Source organism: Rhinoderma darwinii, chromosome 12 (genome assembly GCF_050947455.1).
Source record: "Rhinoderma darwinii isolate aRhiDar2 chromosome 12, aRhiDar2.hap1, whole genome shotgun sequence".
Classification (NCBI taxonomy): domain Eukaryota; kingdom Metazoa; phylum Chordata; class Amphibia; order Anura; family Rhinodermatidae; genus Rhinoderma; species Rhinoderma darwinii.
In genome coordinates, this window is record NC_134698.1 from 79,387,532 (window position 1) to 79,414,276 (window position 26,745).

The 26,745-nt window shown below is 44.7% G+C and overlaps 2 protein-coding genes across 4 annotated transcripts in view; one reads left to right on the forward strand and one right to left on the reverse strand.

Moving 5' to 3' along the window:
• AMN (amnion associated transmembrane protein) overlaps positions 1-24,510 on the forward strand; it is a 71,408-nt gene extending 46,898 nt beyond the window's left edge. For both annotated transcript variants that reach the window (XM_075844265.1, XM_075844266.1), the window contains exons 9-16: positions 1,854-1,991; positions 2,115-2,223; positions 3,307-3,389; positions 4,027-4,213; positions 6,614-6,785; positions 8,377-8,497; positions 9,356-9,449; positions 24,029-24,510. In XM_075844265.1, the coding sequence (XP_075700380.1) occupies positions 1,854-1,991; positions 2,115-2,223; positions 3,307-3,389; positions 4,027-4,213; positions 6,614-6,785; positions 8,377-8,497; positions 9,356-9,448 (903 nt within the window). In that variant the 3' untranslated portion in view covers position 9,449; positions 24,029-24,510. The remainder of the gene's footprint in view (positions 1-1,853; positions 1,992-2,114; positions 2,224-3,306; positions 3,390-4,026; positions 4,214-6,613; positions 6,786-8,376; positions 8,498-9,355; positions 9,450-24,028) is intronic.
• Positions 11,847-26,745, reverse strand: part of CDC42BPB (CDC42 binding protein kinase beta) — a 63,635-nt gene continuing 48,736 nt past the window's right edge. For both annotated transcript variants that reach the window (XM_075844263.1, XM_075844264.1), the window contains 14 exons: positions 26,054-26,159; positions 24,510-24,646; positions 24,125-24,264; positions 23,700-23,781; positions 22,356-22,575; positions 21,782-21,844; positions 20,470-21,066; positions 19,026-19,123; positions 18,854-18,938; positions 17,705-17,825; positions 17,513-17,630; positions 15,847-15,964; positions 15,350-15,405; positions 11,847-14,826 (listed from right to left, as the gene is read on the reverse strand). In XM_075844263.1, coding sequence (XP_075700378.1) covers positions 14,695-14,826; positions 15,350-15,405; positions 15,847-15,964; positions 17,513-17,630; positions 17,705-17,825; positions 18,854-18,938; positions 19,026-19,123; positions 20,470-21,066; positions 21,782-21,844; positions 22,356-22,575; positions 23,700-23,781; positions 24,125-24,264; positions 24,510-24,646; positions 26,054-26,159 — 2,073 coding nt within the window. In that variant the 3' untranslated portion in view covers positions 11,847-14,694. The remainder of the gene's footprint in view (positions 14,827-15,349; positions 15,406-15,846; positions 15,965-17,512; positions 17,631-17,704; positions 17,826-18,853; positions 18,939-19,025; positions 19,124-20,469; positions 21,067-21,781; positions 21,845-22,355; positions 22,576-23,699; positions 23,782-24,124; positions 24,265-24,509; positions 24,647-26,053; positions 26,160-26,745) is intronic.

A 26,745-nucleotide genomic window follows, 5' to 3' on the forward strand; every position in this document is an offset into this window, starting at 1 on the left:
GCGGATTTCACAAACACGTCTCCGGTTTCTGGGCGTTTTCTTCTCAGACTTTAATTAACGATCTTTCTTTTCTACTGTTGATACAATAACAAATTCTCCACTGCCAAGTGTTAACCCTTTCCCCGACCTACGCAAATACATGTCATTATATTCTGCAGATTATTACCTCATTGACCTTGAAAGACGTCTGCAGAGCATTGCTCCGCTCCCTTTACATTTCAATAATGTTCTGCAGATTATTACATTACCCACCTCTCTCTAGACTTCTGCAGAACATTGCTCTGTTCCCTCTACCCCTTGAGACACACACATTGTTGTTGGCTACCTGCTGTTCATTTCTACAGACATCTGCAGAACATCGCTCCCCTCCTTCTTCCCCTGGCTGATTCTCATCAATATATCATTTTATTACTGGCCTTTATGGAGATCTGCAGAACATTGCTCTGTTTCTGTACCTCCTGATATATCCTGCACATTACTATGTCATTGACTTCTTTAGACCTCTGCAGAACATATCTGTGCCCCTCCTCCCCTTGATGTGATGGAATAGTCTGCATAGTAAAGATTTCAGAGGCCTAACTTCAAGCTCCTGGGCCCCAATGTAAAACCTGTAAATGGGCCCCCACCTATCCTGTCATTCACTGTACTGATCTTCTAACATGGGGCAGAGGGACAATTTGGGCCCCCTCAAGCTTCAGGGACAAGGTGTGACCGCAAACTCTGCACCCACTAGTGACGCCTCATGCATCACATTACATTTAGACATCTGCAGAACGTTGCTCTCTCCCATTTTCTTCCTGAGAGATTGATATGGATCTGTTCTAAAAATTTGATTACAAATCTCTCCAGAGATCTGCAGAACGTTGCTCTTTCCCCTCTACCTCCTGACAGATATTGATTTATTCTGCAGATTATTACATCACTGATATCTTTAGACATCTGGAACACATTGTTCTGTCCTCTCTATACCGGACTGCTATATATTGTCATATTCTGCAGGTTATTACGTTACTGGCCTCTCTAGAGATCTGCAGCACATTGCTCAGTTCCTAATTTCCATTGACCTGTAATAATCTGCAGAATATATTAATAGTCCGCACTAAACATTGTGAGATATTTATAAACTCCCAGTCTCTCTCCTTGGTTGACCTCTGCAGTCTATTACACTTTGATCAATCAGATGTTATGAGATCCAACAGGTATTGAAACAATTGATCTACATACAGCGACAACCGGTCATCAGGTTGTCAAATCCCCGCCCCCCTGAGGACAGGACCAATAGTGAGCCGCCATAGTGGTTCAAAAGGATTGAATATGATCAATACTAAACCTTCCGTAAAAAAGCAATGTAACTCTAGGCTCCTCCCCATTTTTGAGGCTCCTCCTATATATATATATATATATATATATATATATATATATACATATATATATATACATATACAGCTGTTATCTGATAATCTTCTGTTCCTCATTGGTGGTTTAGTTACTTGCAGTTGATAATAATTGTCTCCTCACTGTAATGTAATCATCTCTCCTTGTACTGACTTCCTGCAGAGCTTGTGCTTATACACAGCAGCCAATCTGAACAAGCCGAGCTGCAGTGTAAAGCAGAGCTCACGAACTACATCCTGCCCAATGGCCATCGTCAAATGTTTTTTCTGGTCCTGAACAGATGAACCCCAATATTATCTCCATAATGCACATTTAAAAGGTTGCCCAAAAAATCGACAATTCCTTTAAGTGTTATTTTTTTTCTGGCAGCGTTTGAAATGAAATTGTCTACTACGATCTTCTGCCTCCGTAATTTGAAAAATTGTTTTACCCAATTATTTGCCTTTTTTATCTTTCAGAAATTCACCAACAATGGAGACTTTTCGCAGTATCTGAAGTCGCCCACTGGGAAGCTGCAGTTCCCTGGACCTGCACAACCTCAAATCGCCAACTCTAGATGCCAGGACGTCACCGGCTGCTTATGCGGCAATGACGGGGTGAGGACACGGTGCGATTTATTTACACTTCAGAACAACTTGTACTCGTGAAAACCACATAATCCGCTGACGTGTTTATCTACAGGGAAAGTACAAATTCCTGTGTTTGTGGTTTCCTTCTAGAGACTCCAAGAAATCTGTTCTGCGCTTCTCCAGTATATCGGAAACAAGTGTCCGGAGGCGACCTGCGCAAATCCCCTGCAGCCTGTAGGACACTGCTGTGGTATCTGTGGTAGGTGCGCACAGAAGACAGACCACTACCCCCCTCATCTTCAGCAGAAACACACGGTTACATTTTACCTGCACTGATACATTGTATCAATCTGGAGTCCAGTTTACATCCAGGGGATTGTCTAGACTGGATACAATTGTAGGTTGGTAGAGGTTTTCAGCCTCTGGATTAAAAATCAGAATGACCCTAGTCACTGACAGCAAGCAGTGATCTGGAAAATGGCGAGGAACCTTTTATCAAAAGCACCACCTTATCTTTCAGGGTAATGGTAGAGACTATGAAGTCCTTTTGTTAGTCTCCAGTTTTAAAAATTCTATTCATCCATTTTTTTTATCTGTTTCCGGGAAAGCTGAGTGACAACCAATATGGCCGCCATTACAGTGCATTAAAAAAGGAATTAACTCCGTGAATTACTATGCCCTAAAAAAGGGATCATTGTTGGAATGTGTTCAAAGCGGTTGTCACTGCACCGCCCATTTGTTAACTAAGCTCCACCCAGGGTTAGAAGTTGCATCATGGGACAGAACTAAACGTGTAATAAAATAACAAAAACACAATTCAGATTCTACAAATGAAAAGCCGTATAAACATATCGACAGTGCAGCGCTACGTGACGACTTAACAACTAGGTAGCTATTAGGTCCAATATTCTGATTCATTTCTTGAAATATCTTCATAGCTCCGTTTTTCTGATATAAAGCTCCAAATCCCCAGAAACATTCAGCTAAATGATAAGATTTTGTCTGCCTGCATATACCACTAGAGGGAGCTACCTGTACTCAATAACAGTATGCAATGTATGAACAGTCAGCTCCCTCTAGTGGTGGCAGCAGGTAACCAATATTATATGAAATAACTGTCTGCGCCCTGAGGATTTGGCGCTCGCTATCAGAAAAACTGGGCTACGACCGCTATAAAGATATATTAGGAAACGAATCCGCACAGAACTTTGGCAGCATGAGGGTTCAATCTATATGTCTACACTACAGTATGCTATAAGGGGATCTAGTCACATATATATATATACACACACAACTGGAAATTCTGTATACAAATATTCTCCTTCCTTTTATATATCACCAGGCGTCGTCCTCTCCCTGGAATATTCCTCTGTCTTCAACTTAGAGACGTACAGAAGTCGCCTCGTCCACATGTTCCTCAGTCTGGTAAATTACCGCTCATTTAATCTGGAAGATTATTCACCCAGCTTTCCTAGAAACCTGCAGAATTTTCTAGATGTCCCCCTCCCCCACTTCACTATTACTGCATAATTAGGCAATGTGCTATTCTCTGTATTAATCTATATCTATTATTAATTTTCCAGCTTTCCTAGAGTCCAGAATGGCAAAACTGACCAGTTATTCGACAAGAACAATATGCAGCAAGGGATATAACCAGGCAGGTCATGACATTCAGAACTGTAGCAAAGCTGGGTGACAACCACATGATCAGTCATCATCCAGCTTTCCTAGAGTCCTGAATGGCAAAGTTGCCCAGTTATGCAAAAATAGGAGCAGCTAAGGCAGGTCGGCCGTTCAGAATTGTTAGAAAGCTGGGTGATGATACTAATACTAGGCCCTGGTTGTACTGTATGTTGGTGGCGGCTGCCGGTGTATACGTCTATATTCTGTCCCTCGTGTCGAGGATTCATGTGGCGCTCGGGCTGAAGTCGTCACCGTTTCCCTTTTCTAGTGAATGAGCGATTTAATTATTTGTCTTTTTCATTCAATTTAACCCTTTCACTCCGAGGCGGCTGTGCCCCAATTGTTTAAAATGTATAATTTTGTTCCTTTTTATATACAGAAAAAATATTCTTCCGTCAAATTGGCGATTTCTAAAGTGCGGAGCACGTCGTCCATTGTGAGGGCGGTTCGCCTTGGCTCAGAACTAAAAATCCAGGTTGTACTGATTGACCAGAAGGAAGGGTCATTGGCAGGGAGTGATGCTCTGCGGCTGGGCTACGACATCATGGCCGATATTGAAACCCACGGTAAATTTTTGAAAAAATTACTATGTCATTTTTTTTTCTCATTTTACGTATCTAACGCCTGGAATAGTTTGGCAGAATCCCACATGTCGTGGGGGGTCTGACGGTTTTTTTTTTTTTCCATCCTCCAATTTCTTACTGGCCGCATTACGTGTTCCCAGACTTTTTATATATAGGGATTAAAAAAACCAAATGAAAAAAAAACCCCTGAATTTCCCTGTAAACACTGGACAAGTTCTATCTAAATGGCGCATTTGGCAGAATATATTTGGCACATCTCGCCCTGCAATGGGTGAAATCCACAACAAATCCGCTGTGTGCCCTGAAATTTGTTTCCGTCGCGTGTGAATGTCATTTTATCAAATCCTATCGGGTAAATCCAGATGCGGCGTAAAAAGTCTGTCCCGAACCCGCAGTGAACAGACCCTTACTGGCATTGTGCTGTCTTTTGGTGCAGAACGGTTCTCTTCCATACATGACCTTGTAGCCGATATGTATGTACAGTGAAGGAAATAAGTATTTGATCCCTTGCTGATTTTGTAAGTTTGCCCGCTGTCAAAGTCATGAACAGTCTAGAATTTTTAGGCTAGGTTAATTTTACCAGTGAGAGATAGATTATATAAAAAAAAACAGAAAATCACATAGTCAAAATGATATATATTTATTTGCATTGTGCACAGAGAAATAAGTATTTGATCCCCTACCAACCATTAAGAGTTCAGCCTCCTCCAGACCAGTTACTGCTCCAAATCAACTTGGTGCCTGCATTATAGACAGCTCTTACATGGTCACCTGTATAAAAGACTCCTGTCCACAGACTCAATGAATCAGTCTGACTCTAACCTCTACAACATGGGCAAGACCAAAGAGCTTTCTAAGGATGTCAGGGACAAGATCATAGACCTGCACAAGGCTGGAATGGGCTACAAAACCATAAGTAAGACGCTGGGTGAGAAGGAGACAACTGTTGGTGCAATAGTAAGAAAATGGAAGACATACAAAATGACTGTCAATCGACATCGATCCGGGGCTCCATGCAAAATCTCACCTCGTGGGGTATCCTTGATCCTGAGGAAGGTGAGAGCTCAGCCGAAAACTACACGGGGGGGAACTTGTTAATGATCTCAAGGCAGCTGGGACCACAGTCACCAAGAAAACCATTGGTAACACATTACGCTGTAATGGATTAAAATCCTGCAGTGCCCGCAAGGTCCCCCTGCTCAAGAAGGCACATGTACAGGCCCGTCTGAAGTTTACAAATGAACATCTGGATGATTCTGAGAGTGATTTGGAGAAGGTGCTGTGGTCAGATGAGACTAAAATTGAGCTCTTTGGCATTAACTCTACTCGCCGTGTTTGGAGGAAGAGAAATACTTCTTATGACCCAAAGAACACCGTCCCCACTGTCAAGCATGGAGGTGGAAACATTATGTTTTGGGGGTGTTTCTCTGCTAAGGGCACAGGACTACTTCACCGCATCAATGGGAGAATGGATGGAGCCATGTACCATCAAATCCTGAGTGACAACCTCCTTCCCTCCACCAGGACATTAAAAATGGCTCGTGGCTGGGTCTTCCAGCACGACAATGACCCGAAACATACAGCCAAGGCAACAAAGGAGTGGCTCAAAAAGAAGCACATTAAGGTCATGGAGTGGCCTAGCCAGTCTCCAGACCTTAATCCCATCGAAACCTTATGGAGGGAGCTGAAGATCCGAGTTGCCAAGCGACAGCCTCGAAATCTTAATGATTTACAGATGATCTGCAAAGAGGAGTGGGCCAAAATTCCATCTAACATGTGTGCAAACCTCATCATCAACTACAAAAAACGTCTGACTGCTGTGCGTGCCAACAAGGGTTTTGCCACCAAGTATTAAGTCTTGTTTGCCAAAGGGATCAAATACTTATTTCTCTGTGCACAATGCAAATATATATATATAATTTTGACTATGTGATTTTCTGTTTTTTGTTTTTTTTTTTAATATAATCTATCTCTCACTGGTAAAATTAACCTAGCCTAAAAATTCTAGACTGTTCATGTCTTTGACAGTGGGCAAACTTACAAAATCAGCAAGGGATCAAATACTTATTTCCTTCACTGTGTGTATATATATATATATATATATATATATATATATATATATATATACCTCCACATTTAGCGCTATTCATGACTCTTTAGCCACGCCCCTTTCTCTGGACTTTCTTCAAAACCATCTCGATAGACGTAAAAGTTCGTATAACACACAATGAATTTTTGCGGATTTTGGTTAATAAATCTCCGCCCCTGTATATATTATATAGAAAAATAGAATATTATAAATTTCACAATATAAAACGTCAATGGTGTAAAAGAGACAAATCTGCGATTATTTCCATGACACAAAATGTGTTGGTTTTTCAGGGCAGTCTTTTGGTATTACAAAGACAGAGATGCAGTTTGCCATCGGTGGCGTTTCAAGTCCCTATAAAGGACCCATGTCAGCCGGGGCCATTTCTGGAATTATCATTGGCGTTGTTCTCGGGTTATCGTTGTTGGGCGCCTCCTATTTCCTGTACAGAATGGACGTCTGCAGGTAAATAAAATACTCTCCTCATACAGACACCGAATGCCACATGCCCACAAATGAAAGCGGAGTAACAAGAACTGAGCTGTGGAGTGTAATCACTCTCCTTCTACATTCAAATTATTATTTTTTTTTTAAAAATCAGCGCTGCAGTGTAAAGCATGGAAATGGGACAAATGAGCAGTCTGAGTGTCTGATGAGGTATAAGATGTATTTTTTTTTTTTTTTAAATCTAAGGGTATGTTCACACAGCTTATTTTCGGGCCATAAACGGCTGAAAAATTGGACGCAGAACGCCTCCAAACATCTGCCCATTGACTTCAATGGGAAAAACTGCATTCTATTCTGACTTGCTGTTTTGAAAAACAGCTGCGTAAAAAAAGTGCATGTCACTTCTTGAGAAGTTTTTGGAGCCATTTTTCATTGACTCCATAGAAAAACAGCTCCAAAAAACGTCCGTTAAAAATGCAAGTTGCTAAAAAAAAATGGCTGAAAATCAGGAGCTGTTTTGAAAACAGCTCCGTATTTTCAGACGTTTTTGATTGTGTGCGCACGTACCCTTAATGCATTTATAGCTGTCAGTTTTTTATTTTTCTGATACAGAACTCCAAATCTCCTGCATAGACAGTGTGCAATAATGAAATTGTGTCTGCCTGCAGCCACCACTAGGGGGAGCTCACTGTATACTGTTATTATTGCATTTAATGTATAAACATTATGCAGTTAGCTCCCCCTAGTGGTGACTGCAGGCAGGCTGAATTTTATCATTTATGGGAATCTGTCATCAGTTTTTAACCTACCAAACGACTGACAGCGATGGGGTGAAGGAGTAGCAACATATCAGTGTAGCAGACAAGGGAAAATTAATTTGCATACAGCGGGCGGCAGAAAAAAAAAAAAATCCCTTTTCTTACCCTGATACAAGCGAGATTCAACACTGGCAGCTTTCTTCTACTTTACCTTATTGCCAATTAGCGGTGTCGGCCGTTTAGTGGGATAAAATCTAATGATAAACTCCATCTATGCAGGGGATTTGGACCTCTGTGTCAGGAAAATGGCGCTCTGAACGTAAATGAATTGGGACAGTGATCAGATGGACATGCACTTCAATGCCACAAATGGACATATTCTTCAGCTTTTCCTTCCGCCTCTGACTTCATCATACTGATCTAGAGCTCCTTGAGCACGAAAAAAATATATACATAGTGGTAGACTTAGAAAATATATGTTTGATTAAATCCATTAAAATACAAGATAAATAACAGATGGAGACGAACAAAAAGCCGAGTGTCACTAGAAAAGACCCCTATAAACCACGGACCTTCATATGGATGTGAATGGGGTCTTTTCTAGTGACACTCGGCTTTTTGTTCGTCTCCATCTGTTATTTATCTTGTATTTTAATGGATTTAATCAAACATATATTTTCTAAGTCTACCACTATGTATATATTTTTTTCGTGCCCATTATGCTCTCGAGCTCTAGATCGGTATGATGTTGTGTTGGAGTTTGGGCCACACTACTTGCTGTTGTCTTTGGATCATTTATTGGAATATCGCCGCTGACATTACACCCAAAATCTTACATCTGCTTTCCTTAGGTTCCCATACTTTCGGTCTTTCCACTTTTGGAGGAACGTCTCTAGAATGGAAGACACGGCGTCCGTGGATCACAGGGGATTTGATAATCCGATTTTCGAGTCAGCAGCACAAAATAACAAGGTTGGTGCACAGTGTGATTTCAGCCGCCAAACAAAGCTTTGCCCCTGATCCCACCACAAGTTCGATACGGTACACGGGGTGATCATTTATCGCTGTGTACATACATCACATTACTTATCCTGTAGATCCTCAGTTACATCTTGTATTATACTCCAGAGCTGCACTCACTATTCTGCTGGTGGAGTCACTGTGTACATACATTACATTACTGATCCTGTACTGTTCCTGAGTTACATCCTGTATTATACTCCAGAGCTGCACTCACTATTCTGCTGGGGGAGTCACTGTATATATACACATTACATTACTTATCCTGTACTGATCCTGAGTTATATCCAGTATTATACTCCAGAGCTGCACTCACTATTCTGCTGGTGGAGTCACTGTGTACATACATTACATTACTTATCCTGTACTGATCCTGAGTTATATCTTGTATTATACTCCAGAGCTGCACTCACTATTCTGCTGGTGGAGTCACTGTGTACATACATTACATTACTTATCCTGTACTGATCCTGAGTTACATCCTGTATTATACTCCGGAGCTGCACTCACTATTCTGCTGGTGGAGTCACTGTGTACATACATTACATTACTTATCCTGTACTGATCCGGAGTTATATCTTGTATTATACTCCAGAGCTGCACTCACTATTCTGCTGATTCATTGGAAACTGTTAACAATAGTAACAGACCAAACAATGTGTGTTGTCTGATCCTGCAGTCGTGTTCTTGAAAAGCTGGAGGCAGACCGCTGTTTCGTGTTTTATTGATCCAATTCATTAGATTTTATTTTATTTACATTTTTCCAGGACACAGACTAAACCTAACATTTTTCTTTTCTTTGCTCTTCAGGCTACTGGAGAAGATAACTTAAAGGCAGTCACTCTGCAGGAAAGTGGATTTCAGTTCTCCAATCCGGCATTTGTTTCCGATTTGGATGTTTAAGGTATTTTACATAAAAAAAAAAAAACCCCAAAACAAAATTGTAAACCTCTAAAACATCACAATGTTTTGTCATCTGCTCAGACTCGCTTTCTATCGGAGATCGGCTGCCGTCCATATTCACTCCACAATTGACTAACCGGTCTATTCCAGGCTTAATGGCGGCTTCACGCGCAGCGTTTCTAAAAAAAAACCACCACAATCTTTGTGGCAACAGACGCCGTTCCCTTCACTAGCCGTGCATTTTGTGGTGTGGCTTGTTTTTCATTTTGTCTGATGGTGTTTAAGAAAAACACCACTAACCTAAATTGCAGACAGGGGTAGGTTTGCGCCTGAGGAAAAAAAAACACTTGGAATTCATGGCGTTTTTAAAAACCAAAAAAAGCGCTGCACAAACAGTGTGTGTGAAGGAAGACTTAACGAGACCTAGAAAATAAAGTTCTTCCAGTGCACACTATAAGGGCTGATTCAGACGTGCGTGGCGTTTTTGCACACGCAAAACACGCAGCGTTTTGCCTGCGCAAAAGCCACTTACCTGCGCCGTGAGGCAGCATCATATGATGCGCGGCTGCGTGCTTTTCGCGCAGCCGCCATCATTGACACGCCATTCGGATGTTTGTAAACAGAAAAGCACGTGGTGCTTTTCTGTTTACATTCATCCTTTTGACAGCTGGTGCGCGAATCTGGACCGCAAAAAGATAGGACACGTCTTATTACGGCCGCATTTTGCGGTCCAGGCTCGTTGAAATGAATGCACACAGCAATGTGCACGGCCCATGACATGCGGGCGGCCGCTGGTGACACTCGCCAGCCAGCCAAGCCGCAAATCAGCCTGTGCACCCCACTACGGTTGTGTGCACGAGTCCTAAGGCCTCGTTTACACGAGCGTGATATACGTGCGTGCGACGCGCATGATTTTCACGCGTGTCGTACGCACCTATATTAGTCTATGGGGCAGTGCAGACAGTCCGTGAGTTTTGCTCAGCGTGAGTCCGCTGAAAAAAAACTCACGACATGTCCTATCTTTGTGCGCTGCTCGCGCATCACGCACCCATCGAAGTCAATGGGTGCGTGAAAACCACGCATGCCGCATGGAAGCACTTCCGTGCGAACTGCGTGGTTCGCGCAACAGCTGTCAAACTCTGAATGTAAACAGAAAAGCACCACGTGCTTTTCTGTTTACAAACATCCAAACGGAGTGTCATAATGATGGCGGCTGCGCGAAAATCACGCATCTGCGCATCATATGCTGATGACACATGGAGCTGTCAAGTGCCTTTTGCGCACGCAAAACACAGCGTTTTTTGCGTGTGCAAAACCCACACGCTCGTGTAATTCAGGTCTAAGACTGTAAAAGGGATGGGACTCAGTGGGGTAGGAGAGGAGCTGCTGTGTCCAGGAAGTGTTGTCCTGTCTCCATAAGGGAGTATCCACACATTTCGGTCAAACAGGGTAGATATTTATTATGTAATCTTTTTCTCAAAAACTCGCTGAGAATCGGGGCGTTTGCATGATCGGGGCAGCACTTTTGTTTGGACGTTGGCAGCACCACCAGAAATAAACTTCCTTGAATAGGAGACATAATTAAAATATTTTATTTCAATAATCCAGTAAGACAAAGCTGGCACCAGGCGCCGGGAGAGGATCGTTTTTCATGAAATTTGTTGTTTTGCTTTGATGTTCCTCCTCTTTCTTATGGCGTCACCTGTATGTGATCCGTTGGCTGCGGGAATAGGGTGGAGTATTATCTCAAATATCTGATATTGGCCCCACCACGCTGCAGACAGCCGCCCCTGACACTACCGGGCCTTGAGGTCTCCCGTCTCTTCTATATACTGTGATAATACTGATTCTTGACAAAGTTGCAGTAGGGCGCAACCGCCTCAATTTAGCTGTAGGATGAGGCTATATATGGCCAACAGTGCCGGGGAGTCCTCCACGATCCGACGTAAAGTGATGACCTGACAACCTGCAATTATGCTGCTGGATGGAAAGAAGGTCCCACCAAGTTCTCAGGTCACCTCGCTCACGCAGCTGTTCTGTAAGGGTCTCCAACCTGTGATGCTGTGAACCTACAACTCCCAGAATGCCGATTACCAGCAGTGGGACCCCCAGCAAATACCCCCCCAGTTAGCAATTCTCACTGGAGGCAACGGCATCATATGGTGCCAACTGAAATCAATAGGTGTCTAGGTAACGCAAGGATGCCACTGGTCCTCCTGTTACCCCATATGCCCTATTGGGGTATACAGAAAGGGGTTGTTTAAGGTGGACGCCCCCCCCCTCTATAAACGAGAGGCAGTCGTTTGATGGCTGAACCAAGACCCGAGCGCCCAGCTTAGAAAACAGAGACCAGCAAAGTCATTAAAGAGGAAGGACATCCTAACAAAAAGACAAAATGTAACTGTGGATTTCTGTTTTATTAATAAGTTACGTTTAAATTTTAGACAACATATCAAAAGCGTCATACAGGTCTATTTAAATAGAATTTTATTTTTCAAATCAGCGACGGGTGAATTTTTAATTAAAATGCTTCAGGTTTCCATCATGATTGATCCGGGTTTCCGTCCTTTGCTAAAAATATACAACACAAAAGTAATAACGATGCAAAAAAACAAAACAGAAGCGAACCCCGTATTCAGACAGGACGAGGCGCCTCCAAGTAAAATGTTTTAATATGTCAAGACAGACCAGTACGAAGCTCCGAACGGCTGATTTATTAACAGGTCACATGTTTAAAAAACAAACAAAAAACAATTTATAATTACAAAGACAAAGTACATTAAAAAAAAAACAAAAAAAGAAACCCCCCCCACTAAAAACAAAGTAAGAACCAGAGCCCTCCATAGCAGTAGTGTGCGGCCCCCCATAAGAGGCCTCCCTCCCTCTAAAGCACAGGGGCGACCAATCACGCGACAAAAAGTCCTTGGAGACCAAGTCACTATTTTTTTTTTTTTTTTAAAAACTTAAAAAATAAGTGCAAGTCCTATACAGTGTCTCAGAGAAAGATCATCCTCATCATCCGCCCAATGAAATTTAATTAATGACAATCCGACTGTCAAAGAGAATTGGCACGCAAGGCACGCTAGTAACGACAGCGACGACGCGGATCTGCCACCGAAAATCAAAAATAATTACAGCTTTTAATGGAACGGGGTCACGGATTATAAAATGTTTTATACATGGAAGCACGAAGAGTAAATATACACGGGGGGGACCTGAAGCAAAATATACATGTGATGTGTGAAATCTACTGACGATAATACTCCGTGTTCTCATGCAAGCAAAGGTTAGGCATGTACAGGTCCTGTGCTGGGGTAGAGGAGGGGGAGGTGAACCTCCTCGGCCTCCTGTGCTGGGGTAGAGGAGGGGGAGGTGAACCTCCTCGGCCTCCTGTGCTGGGGTAGAGGAGGGGGAGGTGAACCTCCTCGGCTCAAATTATTGTGGTCGCCATATTTAATTTAAAAAAAAGAAGCAGCAGCATGTATGAGAGGAAGAGACAGACCGCCACGCTGCAGGGCCGGATGGCAGTGAAGAAGATTAACGGTCCGCTATGGCCGATGTTGAGCAAAAATGTTTCTATGTCGGATCTTCACAAACGTTGCGGTCAAATTTTGTTTTAAAAAATAAATAAATTATAAAAAGTAGTGTAGTCCACGGCCGATTCACAGGTAGGATGTACCCGCACATGATTCTAAAAACATGGCCGCCATCTTCCAGGAACAGCGCCACACCTGGCCATAGGTATGGCACCTGGCTGGTCGTATGTAATATTGCAGCTCTGCTCTGTTGCAGTAGATGACGTTGAGCTGCAATACCACGCACAACCTGTGGACAAGGGTGGTGCTGCTTCAGGAAGAGAGCAGCCACATTTTTCTAATTCTGTACAACCCCTTAGAGAGAGAACGGACACGGTGTCAGGAGATGAGATGGAGCCGGGTTTAGGACTTCCCAGGCAGCGATAAAAAATATTTCTCCTCCTGGTGGATCTGTGTGGAGGGGGCGCAGCGCCGATTCACTTTTGGAAATTTTACAGGGTTTTTTTTTTTCTTTCTACATAATATTGAGTAACATAAGTTTTTTTCTTGTCCTGTGCTCCAGTCCCATCTAGAGCTGCATAACACTTCTGGTTGCTACTCGGAATCAGTCAACAACAACCCCTCCCCCCCCCTGTACTGTACAGTGCCTAGTATAAAGACTACACACAATACAAATGAATAGCGCACGCATTGTAGACACAACCAGCCTTGGAACCAACTAACAGAATTTCGACTGCAGCTCTGGATGTGAATGGAGCATAATGACTCTATACAAGGTCATTACATTTCTAACATTTTCAGTAGGTGACATCTGTAATAGGTTTAGAAGTGAACCCGCACTTTACAATTACAGCCTCCCCCGTACACAGTCACCGGCGCTGCCGTCCATCCGTTTTCACAATGTGAAGTTCTACGTTGTATCTATTGCCTACGCCTAACAAGCTTTGTGGTATCACCGCCGCACGAGCCCCGAGAATGCCTCGTACCTCACTGCATGCAGGTAAACTTGCGTCTCGGCAAAAAAAAAAAGTGCGCAAAAACCTAAAAATTTTTAAAAAAAACATTTCTTTGCATTTTTATAGGACTGGCGCAATTTCATTCAAATGAATTAGGTTTTAAATACTGATTTGATAGAACGTTATTTCACGATGAGTAATCTGAACCGGCAACTACTACTCCGGGCATGCTGGGAATTGTAGTTGCAGACCACTGCGCCACGACCTCCGATAAAACACAGAGTTGAGGTCTCTTTTTTTTCCCATTTAAGTCTCAGCCCTATAAACACTGCTATAGGCGACGGTCCTATATGATCTACACATTCCTATATCACACGTCTCCTAATCAGACCTCTGACACCGGTTTACTTAAAGGGGCAGCAGCTTTCGTAATTTCCTTTGTTGCGTCCCAGAAACTAGCAGCATCGTACAAAAGGGTGACAAACACAAAACATGTACAAAATAAAACCATCCTATAGGTCTCCGTAGTGTAAAACAAAGAGCGGAACGGATATTAGAAACAGTGAACTCATTCTGCATATAAAAGCTCCATCACATATATTAAACCCTTTTTTTTTTTTCTTTCTTTACGTTGTATCTACAATAATGGAGTTTAGGGGGGTGGGGAATGGGGAGGTCCGTGCAATACATCTTGGCACTATTGCGTGGGACTGACACACTATAAAGATCGCACATCTCGGAGAGCGCGTACTCGCTATGCGTCACAGGTAGACTGATCCAGACCGTCCAGCGTCAGTTGGTTCCTATGCGGGGAGTTGGGGCTCGGCGGGCTGCTCGGGTTCGAGCTGTTTGAAGGAGTGGAATGCTTTGTGGAGTCTGAATCCGGCTGCGTGATGGAAACGGAGACAAAACACGTAAATACACACGTAGGAATCGCAGCTGCAAAAACGTCTCCGATAGAGCACGGGAAATCGTATGTTGAATTGAAGTGCTGCGGTCCCTTTAAATATTTTATATTTCAATCTCTGAACTATTTAATAGGCCCCAAAATCTGTGCGGATGAAAATATATATATATATATATATATATATAGGTCTCCAAATCCCCGGCTTCCCTTCACTCAGCCATAGTTACATGATAAAATTCTGCCACTAGGGGGAGCTCACTGCATACAGATTTCTACAGCTCCTAGTGAGCTGCATGAATCAGTCTTCAGTGAGCTCCCCCTAGTGGTGGCTGTAGAGGACCTATTATTATGACATTCAATTGCAAAATAAAATGCAATGGGAAGTGCATTATGGGAAATCTAGTTCAGCCCCATGTACAGTGTTGATTGCTGCCCTCCTCGGACTGTAACATTAGACCAGGGGATGCTGCCGCCTCTAGAAACACTTGGAGGGATGTCTTACCTCTCTTTCCAGGTCTTGATCAGCGTCTGATATACTCCGTGATGAATCGCCGGTACCTGAGGGGCAAATGCATCTCAAGTTACTGACGATTCTGTATATAGCCACGGCCGGCCATATATATAGGTAGGTCCTACAGATAATCTAATGTGTATAGGGAACAGATAGTCTCCCAACATCTACCATTGGGGGAAACAACGGTTGGATTTGTTTCCCATGGAGAACTGCAGTTCTTGACACCGCTTATCCTTTCTATAAGCATAACCGCTAAATGTGCATAGCCATAAAGAAGTTGTCGGAACGGTAGTTTAGCCCGCAGCCACGCAACGTCTATGGACAGCGAGAGCGCAGAGAACGGTTTCCACGCTACAGAACGTTTCTTGTACAGGTCGGGATTTTTTTCTTCTCCCTGTAGATTGGACCTTGTATAATATAATTTGGCCTAGGAGTTGTAGTTCTTGGATGGAGCAGGAGGGGGCAGTGAACGGTGACTCCCCTACCTGAAGACGGCCAGGAGATGTAGGACCTGCTTCTTAACTGCTGCTGTCGGGCCAGGTTGGTGGAGGGTGGACGGGATTTTTCCCGAGGGTTTTCTTCTTGCGCTGACGGCATGACGGTCTGTGGAGAAGAAATCGTCGTCAATGTAGATCATGAACCTTGTAGTACAGGTAACTCTTTTAAAGGGGCAGTACCACCTCTAGTGGGAGGCTCAGACTACTCGCACGCTGCTCTCAAGATGTAAGTCCTTACATAGAAATCCATGTAAGATGCTACAGCCTGACACAGTGTTACGGAGGCGCTGAACTTAGTATAATACCCTCTCACTAGCAGCACCCCCTGTAGTCTATAATCATTCACTACAACTCATAGGATTAGAGCAGCAGTGCTGAGGTGGTTAGACGTTAAAGAATAGAAATTCTGTACAGTAAAATTCCTTTGATCCAGCGTCTGATCGTCCAGAGCAGAGCGATCGAATGATGAGACCAGATTTTTATTTTTTTTATGTAAACCTCTTATTTTGGGCTCTGCCTGGAGGTCCTGTTTACTTTTTCTATGACCAACTGATAATCCAGACAATCCAATAATGCAGCACTTACCAGATCTGGAGAACGTTGAATTAAAGGAATTTTACTATAGCACAAGGTGATGGCAAACGAAAGGTTAAAGCCTCAGAAACCATCAATTATTAATCTAAAAGCAGCATGATGTGTATACGGAATATACTGATGTATATACCGCACGTAGGAACTACCCAAGTGGTGGCAATGGTGCCAGCATGTAAAAGGGGAGAGGGGCGGAGCCATGAATGCAATGAGCTTAAAGCCTTAAAGGAGAAACGTCTTAAAAAAAAAAAAAAAAAAAAAATTCCCATTGTATCCACTAGGGCGCCCTTCAGACGCTGCTGATGTTTGGGCCCGATTCTCATTAACGGCATCCTGTCCTGGCCAACACGTCCTCTACTAAGCCGGGCAGGATGGCCGCCACTCCCAGCGCCCTTAAAGGGGTCAGGGTGGGATGCAGCACGGGATTACTCAAGAACACGTCATGCGGCTTTTAGTTTTATTAAAAAGACAAAGCAGAAAACCGGAAATAAATCCAGCGACTGGTTAGTTGTGGCATTTCAGTCCGGCCGGGACGTGGGTGCGCTGCGGCCATTTCTACAAAAAGCTTTACCCCTACCCTTGGTAAAGAGGGAGAAGAGGAGGAAGAGGACAGAGAGCTAAGCTCGCTCTGCAGATAGACGTTTGCCGAGACAGGGTTCATGTGATAGACGTGCTCAAAGTTTCCAGGAGTTGAGATCAGGAGAGAGTTTCGAGAGCACGGTAAGGGAGGACATTCATTCTGTCGTGTTCATAGGAAACAAGAGAACGTGAGAAGAGCAGGGTCGCCGTTCAGCATGATTTTATACTTTGACGTCCATATTTAATGCTGCTTGGCTGTTTTTGGGTTACATTAGGTCTTATACTCTAGTCACACCCAGAGCTGTAATCAAAATACAGCCCTGTGCTTTGTCCGCGCAGCTCCCTGCTGGTTCAGCGTCCGTGCAGAGCACTCATGGTGGGTCAAAACGCAACATCCTCTACAATAATTGTGAATGCAGCACTGGATGTGATTGGAGTATAGAAAGACGAACTCTATAAGAATTTGGCAGTGATTTTTTTTTACCAGAGGGAGATCCATCAGCACTTGCATCCCATCTCCGGGACCCATATGCGCCACGTGGTTGAAATTGGTTGGGTTTGAGATCATCTTGGACCTTAGTTCAGGATCTCGGAGCATCTCCCTACAATATAAGGGGGGATTGTTAGTATCGGACATGACCATCAGATGATAAACCCCCAAAGAAACGGCTGATACCTGCGTTGCTGCAATCGCTCTTCTTCCGGGACTTTAAACACGAATCTCCGCTTACTCCTGGTTCTTACCATCTGCTTCTTACTATTATCGGAGGTCTCCGGGACTGCGAGGACCGCTCCTTCTAAAAGAGGGGACAAAAGCAAGAACCAGTCAATTCGGTGAGGACTTCTAGATCAGGAAAAGCTTTAACCAATGCAAGTGTCACAACACAGGCAAACCGGACCCCTCTCCCTTACACCCCCTCACGGTGGTCCTACATGAAAGTCAGTATCTGGCATATAAAAAAAACGGTGCACGTTCTGCTACACAGGTGAAGGCCTTGTTACAGTGTATCGGAACAAATTTACACCCGTGATTATTTTTTTTATCTTAAAACAAAAATATTTGTTATACAATAGGAAAGCTTTATTTAAAGGCGTTGTCCACTACCGGACAACTGATGACCTATCCACAGGATAGGTTACAAGTATATGATCTGTGGGGGTCTGACAACTGGACCCCACACCAATCAGCCGCTCCGGCTGCCACCGGGCACCAGACGTCTATAAGCAGGTGGCTCTGGTCACGGAATAGCGGCTGAGCTGCAGTTTTCAAGTGAACAGGAGCAATTCGGCAGCACGGCCGCTATGCTATGTACAGACGTAACGGATTCTGGCTCCGTATAATGCACTGTGCAATGACACTCGGGGCCCGCAGGCCACCGAAGCAGCTGATCGGTGTGGGGTCCGGCTGTCGGACCCCAAGAGATCATATCTGGTGTATAGGTCATCAGTCGTCCGGTAGTGGAAAACCCCTTTAAAAAAAAAGGACAGGACAAAGCCCTTAATATTCCTGCATGCAAACAGGATAGGGGACCTTCTGGCAGTCCCCAATAAAATGAAGCTCCTTCTTCCATCCCACATTGGCACCCCCTTTATGAAAACGTAAAATCCATCATAATATGTAGTCAATGACATTTTCTGCCGTTTTCACAATTTTTTTTAGTTTACAGATTAAAACCAAAGTGTTTCCCATGATTTTGGAAACAATCAACAAGCAGGTTAGCTGCTGTTTCCAGATCTTCGTATGAGATGCGTCTTTGCTTATTTAGTACTGTGAGTGCACCAGGGTGTAGGGTTCTCAATGGGCCGTAGGTCTGAAACAACCAACCTGAATACGTGCTCTGGAAATACAGGAGACGCGGCGGCTCGGAGTACAACAGGTTGAGGGTTCCGTCCACATTTAATGGCTTGATCTGTCAAATAGAGGAGGCAAAAACCGTGAAAAAATACATAAAACCAAAGCAGATGGTGGGACGGGAGTTACTGGGAGTAACACTCACCCTCCTCAGCCCGATCGTCTGCACCCACTCCATAGAGTGGACGTCAAACACATCAATGCCGTAATCGCTGTAGACGGTCACATATGATGGGCTACAACCTGGGGGAGGGGGACAAAAGTCAAAAAAAGTTTATTACAGAAGGTATTTTTTGGGGGTGGGGGCTGCCCCATCACTTGTTCTTGCCTCCATTTTTTATAACTTGGGACTTGTTGTGACCCGCACTATAGGCTGGGAAGCGGAGGGGGGCATTTACTTCCCCTCGGGGCTCCTGCAGATAATATAGTGTCATTAATTCTCCTATTCATTCTTACTTCTACAATATACGGATTCATTTTTAGAATCCTGGAAGTCGGAGCAACACAGATGTAGGAGGTCCTGTTTTGTAGCGGAGGATTTATACTTCCACCAGTTTTTATACTATTATCCCTGGGGGGGGGGGGGTCTGGGACTTTTTAATATATTTGCCTTCAAAATTCCTACGCTGCTGGTCACCAGTGTCGCCGGTTTCTTATCACCGTGTAATGACGTTTCCTCCACGAGGACGGCGGCCACTCATTTGCCCCCTCGATAATCACCAAGATGCTCAACGATTGGCTGGAGCGGTCACACGCAGCGATGATAATAAGCAGGGGGTCACAAGTGCAGGTTTGCGCCCCATATTAACAGACTGAGTAGATATCAGGCCGTGTGGGTCTAGCTTTAAAAAAATTAGCGATGCAGTTTAATACAATCGATTGTTCCCTGTTATCAGCCATTTCTCTCTGGGGAGAGGCGGACTGTAGTGTTCATCAATGGAAAGAGTAACCGCTCTGCCCTCCATGATCACTACGTTATGGCCATAGCTGGAGCCCTTTACATCCATATTTGTGACTGCCGCTCCTCTTATAATAGTGCAGCAGTGTTATAAGTGGCCCTTTAAAGTGGCTCCAACACTGAAGCTTCACCGTATAGATGTAGCAGAGATAAACACGGATGAGGCTGCATCGCTCAGTAACACGCAGTAGGAACATGCGGCGTCAAATCAATTACGGATTTGCTTGGTAACGTTCACATTACTGGTTGTGGAATGTTTGTGCAAATGGAGTGAATCTTCTTAATGAAAACTGGAGGTGCTGCCCGGAGACGGCTCAGATCACTGCGTCATCATATACTAGTTACACAATGCGATCCTGATCTGATCGGTTGTCTTGGGCAACAATTCCACTGTTCCATTATGTGCAGTGAATCAATAATTAAAATGTGATCAAATAATGCAAAGCGAGGGTCGTTAAACCAGTAAGTGGGACCAGTAGCCGCCACCAGGGGGAGCTCAGGAGCTTACTGAAGACAAAATGTATTATTGAGTTCAATAGGCGCTGTATAAATCTGAAGCTCCTCAGCTCCCCCTAGTGGCTGATGCAGGGTTTTTTTTTTTCTCTACCGGAGTCCCCAGGTTTCTACTTACTGCAGGTAACGGGAGCGGTCGGCCACATAAGCTCTTGTAATCGCGTTCTCCGACCTTGTGAATCCACATAAACTCCCATCTGACTGAAGCAGAGCAAGTATTCATCGTTACCAAGGTCCACTGCACACATTGCATCTACAGGCTGCTGGGACAGGAACGCCAGGGAGGGGTCAATAGGGCTGACAAGGTTTATAAGCGGTCCATCTCCGAGGATGTTCAACAGGGAGAATCCCGACTGATAACCCACACACAGCTTGTCCTTGAACACGGCCATCCACTGCACGCTCCCGGGGGCCGAGGTCTCACCGAACTTCTTATGAAATGGTTTAGTTCTCTGTATCTCATAGCAAAGGATCTGACGCTTGACGGCAACAAACAAACAGGACGTGGGCGATTTCCTCAGCGTTCCCATGGTGATGCACTGGCAGCATTTGGTCTCCGGAAGTTTGATGTCCAGACTGCCCTCAGACCCGTCAAGGGAAGACCAGGGGACCAGGTGGACGTGATGGTTTCGGCCACAGACGAGGACGACGATCTTCTCCTTTGGGGCCAATTCAATCTGATAAACCTTCTTACAATCTGCTGCGCGGACGATCACTGTGAGAACAGGACGCAATGTTAAAGGGGGTGTCTGACTTAATAAAACATCTCCAAATACCCCATTAGGGAATTCTCCGTTGAGGGGGGGGGGAGGGGGGTGTCCCATTCAGGACCTACATCTACTACCTCTTTCTCGCTACGCACTCAGAAAGTAGCACTTCAATGGAAACTATGTAATGCTTCTTTCCGCCTGTGGTGGCGCTGCAGGGAAATTCAACACCTGCTACAGTTTCCCCCACAGACTACAGGGGGTCCTAGCAGCTTACACCCAGTTATCTTATCATAGGGGGACGCTACTAATAAAAGAGAATTGAACTAAGTCACACATCAGCCACCAGTGTAGCCAGAGCTGCGATCACAAATCTGCTGATTGTTGTTGGAAACCGTCAGCAAGCTTGTACACAGTTCTAACTGCTTAGCTGACCTTCTGTAATGCAGTTACTTTACCTTACATCAGATTACTGTACAGAACCTGCTCTAAAGACAACGCTTCCCAGAATGAAAATGACGGGAGCAAGCTATATAGACACTGAGCAAGCAGGGAATGCTGGGAGATTTCAGCTCCGAAGGCTGCAGACTTATGAACGTAGCTCTGGAGTAGAATACAAGTTTCAACTTAGTTAAGACAATGTACTTGACATTTTATGAAGGTTATTTCTATGTGTAAAGTGGAAAATGGCATTTAAAGGAGAACATACACTTTAACACTTACCATCTCTGGTGACCTCTATGACATACAGTCCTTCTTCCGTGCCGACAGCTATCCGGTCCCGATCTGAGCAAGAAAACACACGGTTAATTCCAAGGTCTATTTTCCATTAATAATTCTCAATAACTCGGCTGTTTCTGTAACTCCCATTAAGGGATATTGAGCAGCAGCGTGAGCAGCAGCGTGAACGCTCGGCCGCCGCTCCTTACAATCTCCTCCTCACCGCGGTTGTGTGGGAGGGGAGTTATGGTGGACTGGGGTGCCATGTTCTAGCAATTTTTGGGAACCTAGTAGACGGAACCACACCTGACATTCATCACCTATCCAGTGGATAGGTGCTAAATGTTTTGTTGATGGAATACCCCTTTAAGTAGTACATAACATTATTAATCTGGACAGTATTGAATTCCAGGACAGCCAGACCACTGCAATTACATAATACTGACCACACATCTGCCGATCTGACCTATCAATGACAGTGACATTTCAAGCCAGGAATAGTCAGGAGCCCTCATTGGGCAGGACGGTAACTTTAGGGTTGTACCTTATATTGCGGCAGGCGTTTGCTCCCACATACCTATAATAGCGGCAGTCACTATGGTTTTAATGAGCGGCAGCGTGCTGTCATACGCCTCCTGCGGGCAGTGGACCACCTGGTTCCTTAGGTTGTTCTTCTGTAGGATGGACTGCAGACCTTCCAGGATCCCAACCCACTTCCTCTTCTCCGTCTCGCTCTCTGTGAGGATGAGCAGAGAAGTTGTAGTCCTGGAAGGCGCACCCAGAAGGGAGGCGGTTACCTGTATAGGAAAAGAAAGCACACAGGATTGTCAGTGAATGGAAACACCTGTAAAGATCCAATACTTCTTGCCGCTGAGGATTTGTTACAATTGTATCCAGTTTAGACCATGCTCTGTGAGCTACACAGTCCACTCCAGACTGATACATTTTACCAAAGGATTGCCTAGACTGGATGCAACTGTAGCAAAGACTCAGCTGTGAGCAGGACTACTCAGCTGTGAGCAGGACTACTCAGCTGTGAGCAGGACTACTCAGCTGTGAACAGAACTACTCAACTGCTGCTTGGTAATGACAGATCTCACAGCCTAGAGCTGCATCCACAATTCTGCTGGTTGACCCTACAATCCCTCCAATTGTCACTACAATTTAAAAAGTGAATTCTCACCTTTTAACCCATTATCGTTTATAGGTCCAAAATTCGCTGCTGATTAACTTCTTAATATTCCTTCAAAGTGATCAGAGCTTCATTTTTCTTAAAACAGAGCTCCAAACCCCCTGATTAGACTAGTTACAGGATAAAACTCTAGCTTCCTGCAGTCACCACTAGGTGGAGCTCACTGCATACTGCTCATACATCGAAGTCAATAACAACAGTATACAGTAGGCTCCCCCTAGTGGTGGCTGCAGGAAGCTAGAATTTTATTATGTAACTATGGAATAGTTTGAGTTTTGTATCAGAAAAACTGAGCTCTGACCATATAGGTATATTAAGAAATTAATCAGCACAACATATGGAAACCGATTTGGGTTAAAAAAACAAACAAAAAAAAAAAAAAAGTAGCTCTTGCTTTGGAGGACCCGGGATGGTCAGTGCCATATACCGTTGCAATTCTGCTGCATGGATAATGATTGGTTGGTGATTAGTTCCTCCAGTAGGGGGATCCCCCCCCCCCCAACCAACTGTACTCTGGGGGGCCGGCTCATACATTGCACACATTTCATTCATGACCCCATACACCACTGATAATACCTCCTCTAATCACCCTTCAATCATTCCGACCTCGCCCGCCCCGAGCCTTCCTGCCAGCGAACACCAGAACTAATAGAATTAAAAATTAACCTTTTTTTTTCAATCAAGTCACCAAACACGCGTTATCGAAAGAAAGGTCCATAAGTCACGTACCCTAAATATGCAGGGAATGTCCTTGCGGGTGGCGTGAATCACATCCGATGCCAAGACCGAACTCACGGAAAATTCTTCGTCTCTGATTAAAAGCAAACAAAACATGGAAAATTAGTCTGCGGGAGGAGGATGGGGGGGGGGTCAGACAATCTGTAGAGTTCTCATACAGTGATAGCAGGCAGGCGGGGGTTAAATATACCACACAGTCATTTGCGGTTTGATCGCATGCACACTGTAGAGATGATGGCTGCTCTTAAAGAGACACTACCCATAAAAGTCTTTTACATTTACTGTGTAATTGACTGCAATCTATTGTTCCCTGTTATCAGCCATTACAGTCAGGGAAGAGGCTGTGTGTCACCCCAGTGAAGACAACTACTGACCGGAAGACGACAGCCATACAAGAAATGAGGCTCATCACACACCTGAGGTCCACCACTTGGCTCGCCATCACTCCGGGCTGAGTCGACTTCCCTTCTGCTACGTCATACAGAAAGAGCTTACAGTCGCACACCATGGCGTACGCCCTCTGCCAGCCTTTCTTCACGCCCGTTGGCTTTGGAATCTGTCAAAAGGTATATCAAACAAAAAGCTGAAATATATGGGACCCCATTGGCCTAATGAGGGGGGTGCAGACTTTCCATTAATAAAGCGTAGCTCTGATTTGAAGTTGCAATGTCGAAGATAATAAGGAGCGGTGAAATACATGATCCGATGGTTACATGGATGCATTTACATTCATGATATGCTGAAACCGTATGAAATTATAGAAATAAAATTGTGCGCTGTTCCTTTAAGATGAGCACTTACCCTGACGTAGCCCTTATAGGCGGTCCCGATACCGCGCTGCACGTCCACCCCGAGAGGTCTTTTAGATTGTTCAGCTGGAATCGGACACACTTGTGGAGAGAGGTCCTTACAGGACACGTGACAAGCGAACGGACAAACTATGTACGGTGAAGAAAAACACACAAAACCGTGAACTCTGGTTAGGTAATTTAAAGGAACACTCCAGAAAAACGTATACATTGGGGAAAATGTATCAAAACTGGGCAAAGTAAAAGGTGGAGTAGTTGCCAACGGCAACCACTCAGGTCGCTGCTTTCATTTTCTGAAAAATGAGAGGCCGGATCTGATTGGTTACTTTGGGCAACCCCTCGACATTTCCTTTGCACCAGCTTTGTTTTGCCTCGTGGTGTTAGGTTTAGTGCAGGACATGATAGAGCGGCGCACAATTTAAGCCATGAAGCAGTGCTAGTAACACAGCGTCATGTACGACGGATCCCAGGATGACGTACAATGGGGGTCCGTTGTGGTTTCCATCATTTTGACTGCAAGAATAGAGCTGCGTACCTCGGAGCCTTATACGCATATGTGAATGCAGCCTTTGGCTGGGTTCACACACACTATTTACGGACGTAATTCGGGCGTTTTAGCCCCGAATTACGTCCGAAATAGCGGCTCCAAAGCGCCGGCAAACATCTTACGATGTTCTGTTCCGACGGTCATTTTTTTTACGCGCCGCTGTCAAAAGGCAGGGCCTAAAAAAAGACGCCCGCGTCAAAGAAGTGCCTGTCACTTCTTCAGACGTAAATGGAGCCGTTTTCCATGGAAACTCAACTCCATTTACGTCCGTAATGGACGCAGCGAAAAAGCGCCTCAACATGCCATGACGGCTGAAATGACGGAGCGGTTTTCAAATGAAAACAGCGCCGTAATTTCAGACGTAACGGAGGCTGCCGTGTGAACATACCCTTAAAGGGCAACGTAACTTATTTTTAAACTCTTGCCATTTCATAGTGACGTCAGAAGTTTTAATCGGTGGGGGTCCGAGCACAGAGACCCCCACCGATCCCTAAAACGAAACGCCAGAAGTGGTCGGGTGAGCGCGGTGTCGCTTAGTTTCTGATCAACTGTACGGAATCAATAGAGTCTATGGAGTCCATACACCGCTCGCTCGGTTTTCCAAGGAAAGACCATCCGAAACTAAGCGGCACAGCGATCACCCGAGCATCAGTGGGGGTCTCAGTGCTCGGCCGATCAAAACTTCTGAAATGTCAAATGTTTACATTTTTTTAGTTACGCCTTAAAAGGGTATTCGGTCTTCAGACATTTATGGCATATCCACAGGATGTGCCATAAGTGTCCTATAGATGCGGGTCCCACCTTGTGCCGCTTCTCTCCGGCCGCTGGCTGACAAGGTGGCCGGGAGTAGGGAAACAGCCGAGATGGCGGACAAGTAGCCGGGAGTAGGGAAACAGCCGAGCTCTGCTGCGTCTGTATCGCCCAGAGATCACCCCTTTAACACAGCAAAACGTTCATTAGCATCTTGTATAATAAGGAGCTGCACCGACCTTCGCAGGAGAAGCCTTGTCGTACTAATCCGACCATGAGGGACGTGCAGTGGGAACATTGCGTGGGGCTCGTGAAAGACTTTATTGTAAGCTGATGAGCCTTGGGCTGAGGAGGAGAAAAAAATCCAGAAGATTAGTGCAACGCCATTAAAACTCTGTTCTAGACTCGTGTTTTGTGCGTTTTCCTGCTGCTGATGATGATGATGAGGCTCCCAACGCATGTGCTGGGGCTCTAGTACCAGTGCGGAGCCACCAACAAACCCGTGTAGTGACAGGGGACGTCACCATTATCTTCAGGAGCCGCCCACACCACAAGGTTAGATTTCTGGATTCCGGATGATCAGGAAATCCTGATCAAAAGCTGACGGAAAGTGGACAAAACTGATGCCGTGTGTCATGCCTCGTGCCGGGCCTGAGGGGGCGGAGCATGACACAGATCTCGCTTCAGTGTTCATTAAGTCCCGGTCATGCCCCGCCCCCTCAGCAGGCATGACACACGGTATCGGTTTTGCCCGGAGTGTTCCTTTAATTATTGCTGCAGCGTCAGTGATTTCAATAATGCAGATACATCCTAGGAAACTGCATGTGCGGCGATTCCCTAATATACGCGAGTGATCTTATCCGCATCTATAGCCGGAGCCGTAATAAACGCCGCAACATTGATGAACTGGATTGGCAAGATTCTAGAATAA